We start from the raw sequence: 14,861 nt of genomic DNA, 5'->3' as shown, positions 1-14,861 counted from the left end.
CAAGTTGCTGTCCTTTTGTTCTTCAGTCTAGTTGTGGAGGACATTGTTTCACTGGCCCAAGTTGGCACCATCATTGCGTTTCTCCCGGGCGAGGCAGATCAGTCTCCGGCTTCTGGACCGCCGCTCACGCTGGCTGCTGGCTACACACGGTAGCCCATGGCAACCCACTGCCACAGGGGCTGCAGCCTACGCTGTCGCAGGCGACTCACGGCAGCCCAGCTCCAGGTTGAGCTGTTGTTCAGCATCTTAGCTGTAGAGGGCAGTGTCACTGGCCCTCATATGTGGGATCCGAACTGGCGTCCTCTGGCGTCCCAAGCCAGTTCTTAACCATCGCGCCACTCGGCAGGCCCAGAAGCGTCTTAATAATAGATAATGATCCTTCCCCTGCATCCTTCCCAATAATAAATAAAATAGAAACACTAAATGTAAATTTCACTCCATCTCATTCAAAAGTTCTGACATTTTTCCTCCAAGCTCTTTATTGTCCAACCAAGACAATTCAAACATACTTAAATCTAGACACTTTTAACTTCCATTAAACAATTGTTAACCATTAAACAATTTACTACATAGTTAAAACATAAACATATTCTAAGTTTGTAGTCTTTAACACAAATTGTTAAGGTGATCATGTAACATTTTGGTAAACTATATCAAATATAATGATGTTTCTTATGCATATTTTACAAACATCACTAATTCACAGTATTTCACTAATTTTAGTGAAAGCTACAGAAAACTAAAAATGTGCCTTATAACTTCAATAAATTTTATGAAACTCCCATTGTAAAGATCACTGAAACATCTACTGAATTAAATGAATGGCATTTGTTACACTAAAAGTGGGATGTTTCCTTCCAAAGTCACCAAAAACCATTCTTTAATATTCAACAAAAAATTGTTGGAATTTGTAGGGAGTGCGTGTCTGTGTGTCTGTGTGTGTGTGTTTTAATGTCAGGGTGGTATGATCTTCTTTGGATGTATGGCTGTTGAAAGCTGAGTTATACAAAAGAAATATAATAGAGAACAGAGGCTTTTCTTTACATATTTATTCCCAGAGCCTGGCCTTCATCTCATTTCAGTTTTCCACATTGATCCAATTGTGGCACTTCCTGGAGAGAGCTATGTTCTAACTAGCAACATCAGGAAGAGAATCGGACAAAGCAAAATGGGAAAATGCTGATCTTCTTATGTCATGTCTCTTTGAAAACAATGAATACATTCTAAGCTATCAAGCAATATAAGTCACAATTTAACTTTTAATAATTTTTACTTGTAATGGACATGAACAGGAAATACCGAATGAGTCCTTCATCTATTCAATAGGTGCACGATTTCTACTGAGATGAATACCCTGTAGCAGAATTTTACTTTGTTCCCTGTCCCATATAGTTGTGCTGACCTTAAAACCTCATTAGTAGGCTATTCAGTAGTGATGCTTGGATAATCTCCACTGAATGGTGAATCAAAGGAGATACAATTAGAGACACGAAATTAACTATTACTTCCTGTTAATAATTTTTTTGCTTATTATTGTTGAATAGCTATTGTGTTAAAGCAACCATGCCAACTCCCCAAAGATAACAGTTCAAACCCCCCAAATGAAAGGGTTGCAACGCCCTCGGATTGCCAAAAGGAAATCAATCATTTAAAGAGAACTCACGCTGCCTATTAAGTCACCTCTCCAAAAAACGTTAACATTTTATATGCTAGTATTGTCTGAATGCAATCCCCCACTGGATCGAAATACGGGCCAATGTTGGCTGCAGGGCTTGACAAATCCACGTCTACTTCTGCTTCTTCGGGGATTCCGGTGCTTGAGTGACCGGAGGGCGAGGCAGCTTGAAATAGACCTTGACCGAGTCATAGATAAACCATTGCAGTGCGGTCAGGGTGCCAATCATGATGATCCGGGCGAATAGGCCCTTCCACACTCCGCCAAACCCCAGTTTGCGGAGAACTCCAAAGGCCGTGCTACCTTTCTCCTTGTTCAAAATGGACACGATGGAATCGGCCGGGTGGGACACGATGGCGCAGAAGATGCCAGCAATGTAGCCGGCCACGAAGGTCACAGCGAGCTGCTCGGCTTTGGTGCACTGGCTCTGGGGCTTGGGCACGACGTGCTTGTAGAGGGCTTCCACCGTGCGCTCGAAGCAGGCGAACTTCATCATGGTGTAGGGGAGGGATCTGCCTCATCCAGAGCGGCGACATGCCTTTATAGAAGGCCCACAGGCCCTCCTCGCCGTACATCCTGGAGGCCGCGGCCCGCAGCGTCCTGGCGTAGCCCGGCTGCGTTTGGATGCGTACCTTCACAGCCTCCATGGGCGCCAGGGCTATGTCGGCGAAGAACTCGGCGCTGGCCGAGGCGGTCAGGTACAGGCTGGTTCTCCACTTGTAGGCCTTCTCCTGGCCCAGGAGCTCTGCATAATGGATTTTAAAGACCTCGTAGAGGCCAAACTTACAGAGGCCCTGCATGGAGTAGCAGAAGAAGGTCGGGGCCCACCCTCGGGCCAGGCCGTGCAGCCCGTCGTCCCGCACTGTTAAGCCAAAGCCGCTTAGGATGCCCTTGTACTTGCCGGGGTCCACCTGCATGCGGCACTTGACCAAGTCCAGGGGCACAATGGCGGTGTGCGTCAGCCCGCAGCTCAGCATCCCACCCAGGCCGCACACCAGCAGGTATCTAGTGGAGCCGTACTCGTAACTGTGTTCCTCCGCAGCCGCTGCCCACGGCCTGCCCTGGCATCCGCCTGCTCTTCTTGTTTGCAGGGCTTGGAAATCGCCAGCGTCACACATAGCTGTGCTCGGTCTAGTCATACAAGTCCTTCAACCTGGGCTCTTTTCTTCCTCAGAGGCCGTAGAGCAGGTGCGCAGGCGTTGTGAACTTCCCCCGCGAGCCCGCCAACCCAACGGTCCAGGTGAGCGAGATGCCCAGCAGGCGCCCACAGGGCTCCACTAGTACCTGCGCAGCCCCTACTGGCTGGGTTGGTGTGAGGTCTGAAGCCCACTCCTGAAAGTTTAAGTAGGAGAATCATCTGCCCTTCACTTCCAGGACCATCCCCCCCCTTCCCCACCCGTCTCTCCATCACACCTTCCGGCGAATAAGCTTCTGGTAACGACAGGAACCCCACCCCTCAGCGTTCCTCAGCCAATGGTCAGTGGTCCCTAGATCTCACCTTCCGTGATACGTAAGGCTTTCCATGCTCAAGTGGCTGCTGTCCAGCCCTGCTAACTAGTCCTCAATGAAGGTGCTAAAAAAATAAATCAACAAGTACAAACATGAGTAAACACAGGAATAGGCTAGCAAATAGATGAGGACGTGGGCGAGGGGGTGAAGTGTTGCCATGCACCGTTGCCTTCCTGAGAAGCTTTTCTGGAGTCCTCACCCAATTACGCCCACTTAAGGTAACGGTCATCTCTATGGCAACAGAGTATTCTATGGAGGAAAGGAGGAGAGAGAACTAGGAACCTGGCACTGGAGTACCAGTCTTGAGACTTCCAGTCTTACATAACCTTCTTATCTGGCATGTGGAGATGACATTTCCCTCCTCTCAACCCGCACACTCCTTCCTGTTTACCTAAAGGGTTGTAGTGAGGGCTTACGAAGCATAGAGGTAAATTGTGAGGGGGGGTTGCTTATTATTTTCATTCATTAGGTATTTTTTCATTAACTACTGAATCCCTGCAGTGATTTTGGAGATTAAAAAGATGAGTCAGAAATCCTCTCTTCCCATAGGGAGTTTAGTCTCATTGGCCTGGAAAATGAGAACTAAGTGACACCACATGGAAGTTAGTAGCATGCATTCATTCATTCACCTACTCTGTGCTGGGTCCTATGCAGGGCTGGAGGTCTAAGAAAGAGCTATACATATTCCTACTTACTTCTAAACAAGGAGATTGAATGAAGTTCTGGATAAAACAATGAGGGGTCAACTGATTCTGCCTGATGAGGTTAAGAAGACTTCCGGGAGGACCTGACACTAGGTCTTGAAGGATGAGTAGGAATCTGCCATGTAGAAAAGAATGGAAAGGTAATTCCAGATTAAGGGGAAATATGAGGCATGACCTTTTGAGGAGAGGTGAGTAATCTGACATGGTGGAAACTAGCAAGGGTTGAGTCTGGAAAAAAGAGAATTGGGTGGAATTAGGAAAAGCCTTAATGCATTGCTCAGTACTTTTTTATCGTGTAGGGAGGCCAGTGTTTCTCAGAAGTGTGATCTGTAGATCACTTGCATCAGAATCACCGGGGGTACTTTATTTAAAATCCCAGATTACATCCCAGACTCTCTGAATGAGAATCTCTGAGGGTAGAGATATATGATTTTAATAAGCTCTCTTAGGTGGTTTCTTCATGAAATTTCAGTAAACTTTGAAAACCACAGTATGTGGATGGCAGGAGGTCAAGGATTATTTTTTTTAAGGTTCTCTGATCAAGAATTCAGTACTTATATTCTGAACTTGGTGTGTACACAACTCCGAAAATTCATCAAGCTGTACACTTAAGCTTAGTGCGCATTATGTATGTTTTACCATAATTTTAAAAATGGCTGGTATATTATAAAATTCTAATCACAAACTAGGGATAGTGGCCAGAGGGAGAGCAGAGGCAGATACAAATTTTCTCAATCAACAAGTTTTATTGAACCCCTGTCCTTATTATAGTCTTATACCAGTGTCAATTAAACAAGAAAACCATTAGGCTGAGGTGGTTCTGATGCCTTAGTAGCCTACATAAGGGAACCAAAACCTACGCCTGTAAGCTCCTCAAGGTTTAGTAACTGAAACCTAAGGACAACCAACTAAGACAACCAACTATGAACAGCCAACTAGGCTTTCCCAAATAAGGCAACCACTTAAGCTACAGCCAATCAAATAATTCCCTTGCTTTCCTTCAGCATCTTCTTTATAAGTTTTTCCCCAGCTCCTGTTGATGATGTCCTAAATACTTCCCATTTGGTGTTGCCTGATTGGAATAAATTTTTGCTCAAATAAACTGTTAAAAATTTCATATCAGTTTATCTTTTAACACTAGGAGGAAGTTCAGTATTATAGAAAAGACTCTCTTCTTGAGTCATAAAGGAAAAATGAAATGTTAAAATATTCCATGCTGATTAAATCAGGGCTTCCCAAAGTATGTTCCTGGGAATATTGGTCCACTTGAAAAAGGTTGGTAGTCAAACAAGTTTGAGGAGCATTTCATACTAGAGCGTGCATTCTCAACTGAGGAGATATCATCCCCAAGGGGGTGAAAAAAAATCTTAGTACAATGGTTTGCAGACCTCCAAAGCTCAACTCTACCCAACAAAATTTTGTTCCTTAGTATTTGATTTGGGGCAGGGGGATGGGAAGGGGGGACAGAAAGTGGTGATGTGCTTAAGAAAAAGATTTAAAAGGCTCCTGGGGAGGGAGAGCCAATAATGAATAAAAGGTTGAGAAATTGCACTAGAGCTTCCTTTCGGAGAATCACAGGGCATAGGAACATAGTAAAGAGAAATGTCATAGTAAAGAACTTTAACTTTGTTAACTTAGGGTTTCCTAATGCTCTCAAACCCAGTAAAGATCATGTAAAAATGTATCATGTAATAGGTATTATGTAAAAATGATACCTATTTCCATTTCACATAATCTCCATGGAACACATTTTGAGATATGCTAGATTCTATCAAAAATGACGTTTAGAGAAAATAAGGAGTAAATAGGGCAGGAGTAATAACAGCAGCTACAATTTACTTAGGCCTCTGTTTCCTAAAGGTACAATGTGGATGTTTTGCTAGCATGTAGCACAGGTCACTGGCTATTTTATGGAAACAGAGGTTAAATCAATTTGTCCCATTTGTATGAGATACTCGTTCTGTGCCATTACAATATTGCTAAAGAAAATGTACAAGTTGCGAGGATGTGGAGAAAAGGGAACCTTTGTACACTGTTGGTGGGATTGCACATTGGTGCAACCACTATGGAAAACAGTATGGAGGTTCCTCAAAAAGTTAAAAATAGAACTACCTTATGAGCCAGCAATGCCACTCCTGGGTATTTATCCAAAGAAATCCAAAACACTAATTTGAAAAAATATATTCAATCCTGTTTACTGCAGCGTTATTCACAATAGCCAAGATATGGAAACAACCAAAATGTCCATCAATAGACGATTGGATAAAGAAATTGTGGTACATTTATACAATGGAGTATTACTCTGCCATAAAAAAGAATGAAATCTTACCATTTGCAACAGCATGGATGGACCTAGAGGATATTATAAGTGAAATAAGTCATACTGAGAAAGACAAATACCATAAGATCTCACTTATATGTGGAATCTACAGAACAGAATAAATGAGCAAACAAAACAAATAGATTCATAGATACAGAGAACAAACTGATGGTTGCTAGATCAGAGGAGTGTAGGGGGATGGGGGAGAAGGTGAAAGGATTAGAAAGTACAAACTTGTAGTCACAAAATAGTCACAAGGATGTGAAATACAGTATGGGGAATAGAATTAATAACGTTGTAAAGACTATGTAGGCTGTAGGGTGTCAAATGGGTATTGGACTTATCGGGGGATCACTTCATAAATTATATAAATGCCTAACCACTGCGCTACATACCTGAAACAAACAATAAAATAATATTGAATGTCAACTATAATTAAATATATATTTCTATAGTTATGGGATGTAAAGTACAGCATAGGGAATATAGTCAATGGTACTGTAATAGTCATATGTGAGATGTCAGAGGGGTAGTAGACTTGGGAGGGTTGTCCACTTTGTGAGGGGTGTAAATGTCTAATTATGTTGTTTTGTACACCAGAAACTAATAAAAAAAAATAAATAAATAAAAGAAAATGTACAGGTTGAAGAAAACAATCTTGGAACCTTCAGGACCAAAATTTTCTTGGACAATTTTTAGTTCAATGACTTTACTGCAACACAGATCTGTAAAAACTGCAAGTAGCCTGTAAGAATATTTTGCCATTACAGAGCACACATCCACCACTATAAAGTTTATCTCCTTGGTACTTATGTAATACAGGGCAACATTTCTGTTTTGAAATCATTATCACACTTTTGCTGTGCTCTTCCTGCTAATTTGAGTTGAAAAGTAGACCTTTCCACAGGGCCAGATGTGGACTTTTATGGTCTCTTATTTGTTATACTTAAAGAGAAGGGAGTTAAATGCATTCATTTATTCTTTCAACAGGTTTTTATTAAGTTCCTATTATATGCCAGGCACATTTTGAATTAATATACCAAAGCAGAACTAATAATATCCTAATTGTCCCCAAACAGAATTTCCATAAGCTCTAAAACAGAATCATAGGCTGCTCAAATAAAACAACTGCAAACACTACTTGAGTACCTGCTCTTGGCCAGGTGATTTCAATATCTCTAAACCTTACAACAACTGTACAAGATAGATACTCTTCCCATTTTATAGACATGAAGTGGCAGACACTGTTGTTGTCTACCCCAAAGCCAATTTCCTATTTCTGTTTGCTAACAGAACCTCTGCTTGTTCAGGTATCTGGCAGATAGTCTTGATCTCTATACCATATTTGCTTACTTACTTCTCATGACATTTTAATTTGCATGTAAGGTATTTGATTTTCAGCCATAAATACATAGGCCCATTAATGGTTTCTCCACTCCAATTACACAAATATATACAGTATTATACACACACACACATAAAATGTTGTATATATTTGTGTAATATATACACATATATTGGGTTGTCGGAAAAGTCATGACATATTTTTTCTATGTTTTTCATTGCAAAAATGCGTCATGACTTTTCCGACAGTCCAATATATATGTCCATATATGTACGTGTTCATACACACACACACACACACACACACACACACACAAAATGTCCCTGTCCCTGTGTCCATGTCTTTGTGTATGTCATTCCACTTTCCTCTGCCAGTTCATGTTGTCTTGCAGAATCAGGGGCAAAGCATGTATGCCAGAAAACTCCTTTATTAACTCACTTCTCTTGTGTTTTTCTGGTGATTACAGTGTTTAAGTAGTTTGCCAGACACTCATTTATATTTAATCTAGACTGGTAAATGCCATTTAAAAAACTGTATAGGAAATACTTCAGACAAGACTGTAAGAACACTGCTTATTTCGTTTATGTATCATCTCATGGTTCAGTCTTCTATCCAGTCTCTGTGGGTATTGGCCAACTCACTTATCAGTGAGAGTGAACTAGAGTAGTTGCTTGAATTATTTTCTCAGCTTTAACATATACAGGGTACTTAAGCAGGTAACTTCACCCCCACCCCCCAACCCCATCATCGTGAATCTCTATATCCATCATAAGGGTTTGGAGAATACAGTTTTTGGTATGTTCTTTTATTTTAAAAGCACATGAAGGACATTGAAATTAATACATTTAAGTTCTTAGAAAGGGGAGTTCAATATTTATTAAGCACTATTATGTGTCAGACACTATAATATAGTGAAAAAAGTCAGATAGCTTTGGGCAGAAATAAATTCTGAGTTCACCTATTTTTTTTCTAGCTGTGTGACCTTAAACAAGTTATTTAGCCTCTTTCTGAGCTTCATTTATTTATTTATTTATGTTTAATGTCTGTAATTAGGGTTAATTATAACCTTTTAGAATTGTTGTAAGAAGAGATAATGTGCACAAAATACCTAGCCCAGTGCCCTATACACATCATGAGCATTTCGGGAGTGTCAGGTCTGTTTCTCACCCCCTTTTCTGGTCCTCCTTAACCCTCACAGAACTCATGCTTCTGTGATGCCACAGCCTCGGCTCTTCCTCATCCACTTCAGTGGATGATTTATTCTGTTAACTAAATTCCAACTGACTTTGATGATTTCGGACAAAACTGAAGAAATCATAACTGGCAGAAATGTGAACTTCTTTTGACAATGCCCCAAATGTGTCATGGCATAAAACAAGTAGGACAGGGATTGCTCACCTGTGGCACAGAGAGGGGCAGGACAGACAACTCGGCAGCCTTCCTCCTTTTCCAAACTACCCTTCCAGCAGGTGTCTTATTCAGTTGAATTCTAACTAGGGTGACCAACTCAGCCAGGTTTGCCCCGGACTCTCCTGGTTGTAGCACTGGAAGTCCAGTGTCCCAGGTAAATCAGAACAATGAGTCAGCACACTTTTAGGAATCTGAACTGTGCCCGTTGCCAGTGTGCTGCAGTGTAAGAATCACTGGCTTTGGAGCCAGACATACATGGCTGCATATCCTGGCTCATTCCACTTCTAGCTATGAATCTTGTGAAGTTTACCTAACTTCCTTGAACCTCAGCTTCTGTATCCATAAACTTCATTCTAGTCTTTCCTGAATTTGTAATGAACTTCATGTTATTAAATTAAATGATAGCACATTGCTTGCAATGTTGTAGGCTCTCAATTAATGTTAATTCTTTCCTTTCTTCTTATATTTAAGAGTTTCATTATCCCCTGGGGTACCATGTCTCTAAAAATCCTTGAAACTTGTTTCAGGAAAGGGAGGTGGCCATCAGGCAGCAGGGGGCTCTGTTCCTACTATTCCTGTCTTTCTACCCTCTTCTCTGTGCTCCCCTATCCTCCCTCAAACCAAAGCAATAAATAAAGCTTTAGTAAGCCAATGATCAAAGATGGCTAAACTCTAAACCCACACTTGGTTTTAACTTATCTAAATGTGTCCCACATGCCTGCAATAATGTTCAGGATGTATCAGGACCATTTTAAACTTATACATTTAATTTATAATCCTTTTCACTCCAGGAGGTTTATGATGTGCCAGGGGTTCAAATGTTTATTCTTAGAATTATCTAACCTCAATCAACCAATTATTCTGATGAATTGTATACTTCTTTTTTTTCTTGACCAGATTTTGGAAACAATGACAGGCATTCAACTGAGACTTATTTGTAAATCTCTGACAGATTGAGAATTATGGAGTTCCTTAAACTGTCTCTTAAAATAAATATTTCTGATTTATCTGGTAAGTTAAAGGAGGAAAAGCAACAATCTCCAAACTCATTAAGCTAAGTCTAAACATGTTTGGTTTTTTTTTTAAATGTTGTGGGAGGTAATGATCCCTATATGCTTAGATAAAAACTGTTAATAGAAAATTTTCACCCTTTTTTTTTTAAAGCAATTATTTGTGCAAAGCAACTTAAGTGCTCCTAGTGGTAGTAATTGTTTACCTGGGGTGGCTTCTGAGGGAGAAGGGCATAAACCAAACAAATTTTATTAAATTTCCAGAGTTCTTAGCAATATTAAATGTCCAAAGGACTATATTTATCAAGCTGCATGTAAATAATCAACCCATGCTCTTTGCTTGGGACCTTAGAAGAATTGGATGGATTATGTATCAGGAATGGTGCAACCTTAGTATATAATGATGCCCTTCTTTCTTTTCTAGTTTACACAGCATTTTACTGGTAATTTACTTAACAATATAAATATGAAAAAAATATTCCTATAAAAATAACATCAATGCATTTGAAGATTCAAAATGCAAAATGCAAAGTGATTTTATTAGACTTCTAGAGAACATATTCTAGTAGTCAGATTAATATATCCAATTTTAAAGCATGAGACAGTATTTTGATTCCATTAGAAAAGCCTTAAAGAACAGAGTACATTCAAGTTAGTAAAGGTAATCTAACCAACATGGGGAAAGGACCTATGAAAGTGGTGTATTCCCCATGACAATGGTGTATGTAATAGCTTGAATTTGAGCTGCTGTTGCAAACCTGGTCTTTGGAAGTAGAAGGAGGACTCAACTTCCTTTGTTCATTGCTGTCCAATAGAAATATAATGCAAAACATATAATTTTATATTTTCTTGTAGCTACATTAAAAATATAAAACACATTAAAAATATTATTTACTAAATCTATCCCAAATCTCATTACTTCAATGTGTAATCTATATAAAATCATTAAGATATTTTACATTCTTTTTTTTTCATGCTATCTCTTTGAAATCTGGTGTGTATTTTTCACTTGCAGCACATCTTAATTTGAACTGGCCATATTTCAAGTGCTTAATAGCCACATGGGGACAATAGCTACGGTATTGGACAGCCTGGGATTTAATCTACGCTTGGAGGGCCTGATGCTACCTGGAAAGGTTGTGTAGCTGAATCAAAACTTCTGGTTTGAGGTGTCCTTGGGTAAGTCAGAGATACTACTTCTATTTCTTCATTCCCCATTAATATGCCTCTTCCCTCTCCTTAATACCATGTAACGTATGCTAACCATGTACCAGATGCTGGACACTGTGCTGGGCATACTAAATGCATTATTTCATCAATCCTGCAAGAATCAGAGCTCTTACTTTATAGTTAAGGTAAATGAAATAACTAAATGATGTCAATATAGTATAGTGGTTATGAGTACAGACCTGGAGACTGCTCATACATGTTTCTGCCACTTCCTGTACACCTTGGGCAAGAAATTTCGTAACTTCTCTAAGCTTCAGTTTTATCATTTGTCAAATGGACACAATAAAATATGTTTTATGGTTTAAATGAGACTGTGCCTGCAAAGCTATAAGCACTCATGAAATATTAAATGGGATAAACTGGGACACTTTGGAATTTGCAGTACGTTATACGAATGTTATTACTGCTACTACTATTGAGGTGCAAAGAAGTTAAGTGATTTAGCCAAGGTAACACAGCTAATAAACAGTGACCAGGTGCTCACCCAGTTTGACTGTTTCTAGAGCAGCGTTTCTTGCCATGTGTTTATAGTTATAACATGGACTGAATTTGTCCTGACTGTGACATAAAATGAAAAAGTATCTTGAAAGATAAATTCCTATTATCTGCTTGCCATTCTCATAGAAGCAGAATTCAGGGGAAAATTATGGGCTTTTTTGTTGTTGTTTTTTGTTTCTGTTTTTAAATAGGGATTTAGTGTTCTAAGAAACTAGACAAGGAACATGCATAGAAAAAAGGGAGATTAAATTAAATTTTTGTTTTTGCTCCTTTGTTCTTTTTGACTCTGATTTTAGTAGGGAACAGTGCCCTGCATATATTGACATTAAATTCATGCATGTTGTATTAAATCAAATTTGCATTTTAACAAAGAACAGAGATATTAAAGCTTTTGTTCCCTTTTAACAATGTATTTATAGGGACATGTGCCTCTCATCTTTTAAGACAAAAAATTTCTTGAAATTTATAGAAATTTGATAGTGCCATCAAAAGTACATGTAATCAGTTTATATATTATGAAAGTTTCTGTGTAAAAAATTTTTTCATCGAATTAGCAAGTAACAACAAAACCAGTGTCAGTGCTATTGGGTTCAACTCAGCTAACAATGCCACTTTGAGCACGCCCTCTCTGCCTAGATGTTGTACTTTTCATCTGCTGCACAGAATTGTTTGTTCCAGTTTTTAACTATACAACCTCTTCCATTGGTGTTTGATTTTATCTCACTTTTTTCTCTCCCTCCTTTGTCTTCCATCACTTCTACTTTGTGCCTAACCTCTTTAAGACTCCTAGGAGTCTTAGGGTTCCAGGGTTAGGAAGAACAATCCTGCCTAGCATAGTGCTAATTCAGGGCCATGCCTAGCCTTGAGTATATGCCCCACCTGGAACAACCACCCCAAAGAAAACCCCACTCAATTCCATTTTAATCTTGCAAAACCTATGAGAGTCCTAGTTACTTAATGTTCCGCTTTCTGAAAGAAAAACCAAGGACAGGGACTAGATGTCTGGACATGGTGGATTCTGGTTTGGCCTGGCTCTTAGCATGTCATTTTCTCTCCTTAGTCTTAAACAGCAATTCCCATAATTTCCCCCAAGGATTCCCTCCAAGAACAGGCTACTGCTTCACTTCTACACCTCACCTCTCTCCAGTCTTCCGACCTCACACACTATAGCTACACTGCAGGCCTTCAAACATGCTGTTCCCTCTGTCTGGACCACACCTCTCCTGCTTCTGTACCTGTTTAATTCCTACTCAATCCTTAAGGCCTCAGCTTAGAAATTAGTCCCTCAAGGAAATCTTCCTTGGTTTCTCGATCCAGGTTAGGACCTTCATAGGGGTTCCCATAGTATCCTGGATATCCCCCACTACCTCCCAATCCCGATTTCATCTGGAATTATTTTTTACTGTATGGTTTGCCAAAAGGTATGCCTAAAGGTAAGGATCCTGTCTTTTTATTTACTTCTGTGTCCCTTGTGCTTAGCATATAGTTGGTACTCAATAAATATCAGCTCTGTGTGGAAGAATGCAACTATGCAGGGCATCCCAGGAAGTTTCCCCAGGTTGCTACTATTTTCACCCCCTTTTGTCCCACCTGTAATGGGGTACGTAATATGACAAACATTTCTATTCATTATTAAAATTTTCTTGAGGAGAACACTATGCTTGTTTAGGAGAAATATTTAGTTAGCTGATAATATGGTTAAGAACATGGACTTTGAGAATAGATTTCCTGGTTTTGAATCATGGTTTTGTTAATGGCTGTAAAACTTTGGGAAAATCACTTAAACTTTCTAGGCCTCAGTTCCTTCATGTATAAAATGGGGGTGAAAATAATAGTACCCACCTTACAGGGTTGTTGTGAGGATTATATAAATTAATACACATAAAGGACTTAAGAATTACTGGCACATATACATAGTTAGTCCTAGTAATTATTATTACTATTATAATTGTAAATTATAACTATAATAATTATAAATTATTAAGGGTAGGGGGTGAGCTGAAGGAATCAAAGCTGATCCCCAAATTCTGCTTATCAAGCCAGTAGTCCTGTTCACTCTGGGCTTTCTGTTTTGTAAGATGTTTGGGGAAAGTTGCTGAAGCCAAGTTGATTTACTGCTAATTAGGGTGGAAATAACTTTGACATTGGCAGGGAAGGGAGGCAAGATACACTTATACATTCAACAAATATTTACTGAATATGTATTTTGTGCTAGACATAAAAGAAAATAAGGTAGCTGGAGCTGTTACAGAGCTCTCAAGAAAGGAGACAGAAGCTAGAGAGGCTGGGTACTGACGGGGAAAATGGGGAGGAGAGGCCGGTTTCTCTCCAGTGGGTGTGGCACAACAGAAGGGGATCTTGAGAGAACAGAAATGCTAAGGCAGAATTTTCAAGCATCTGCTATAGGATGTGTCATGTAAATCCTCCCCTCCATTCCCTGCAAAATCTTCAATAAAGTTTTCACTGCTCACTCAAGTGAGCCTGAAGAAGGGGAAGATAGCAGATATCTGGGTTATATTGGGTTGTCGGAAAAGTCATGGCGCATTTTTGCAATGAAAAACATAGAAAAAATATGTTATGACTTTTCCGACAACCCAAAGCTGTTGGGGAAAAGATGCTATAAACAACAAAAAAAGAGGCCTTCCTTACTCTTGTGTGCTACCAGTAAGGAAGCATTACAGTACATGCAATATTTAATGATTATAAATGATACCCCAATGCACTGAATAATACAGGGCTCTTTAAAATAAATATGAACTAAACAGTATCAATAGCAACCATATTAACCAAAGGGAAGGCATTATTCGAGGTAGGAAACTTGGAATCCAAGGGAAAAGGGGCCATTACTGACTGAAGCTGGGAGTCAGATATGACCACCAACCAGCCCCTTTGTGGTTAATTAGTCAAACTGGTGATTCCTCAGCAATTCTAACTTGTTACTTTATAAACCATTGCTTATGCAGACTTTCTTAAACATACATTTTCTAAGGTTTAGGTGTGGGGATGGGGTTCATTGTGTACTTATAGCTCCCATCCTTTTTTTTTTTTTTTTAAAGGTTTTTATTGGGGAATTGGGGAATGGGAACAGCACTGGGGAATTGGGGGAAGGGGAACAGACAAGTTGCTGTCCTTTTGTTCTTCAGTCTAGTTGTGGAGGACG

At 39.8% G+C, this 14,861-nt stretch overlaps 1 protein-coding gene and 1 pseudogene across 1 annotated transcript in view; one reads left to right on the top strand and one right to left on the bottom strand.

Moving 5' to 3' along the window:
• Positions 1-1,787: 1,787 nt before the first annotated feature.
• Positions 1,788-2,793, bottom strand: LOC109395420 (phosphate carrier protein, mitochondrial pseudogene; annotated as a pseudogene).
• Positions 2,794-13,124: 10,331 nt separating this feature from the next.
• Positions 13,125-14,861, top strand: part of DMRTB1 (DMRT like family B with proline rich C-terminal 1) — a 13,514-nt gene continuing 11,777 nt past the window's right edge. The window contains exon 1 of the mRNA XM_019666386.1: positions 13,125-13,134. Coding sequence (XP_019521931.1) covers positions 13,125-13,134 — 10 coding nt within the window. The remainder of the gene's footprint in view (positions 13,135-14,861) is intronic.

Source organism: Hipposideros armiger, unplaced genomic scaffold (genome assembly GCF_001890085.2).
Source record: "Hipposideros armiger isolate ML-2016 unplaced genomic scaffold, ASM189008v1 scaffold_469, whole genome shotgun sequence".
Taxonomy (NCBI): domain Eukaryota; kingdom Metazoa; phylum Chordata; class Mammalia; order Chiroptera; family Hipposideridae; genus Hipposideros; species Hipposideros armiger.
Note: the sequence above shows the minus strand (reverse complement) of the source record. Positions and strands in the feature narration are given on the sequence as shown.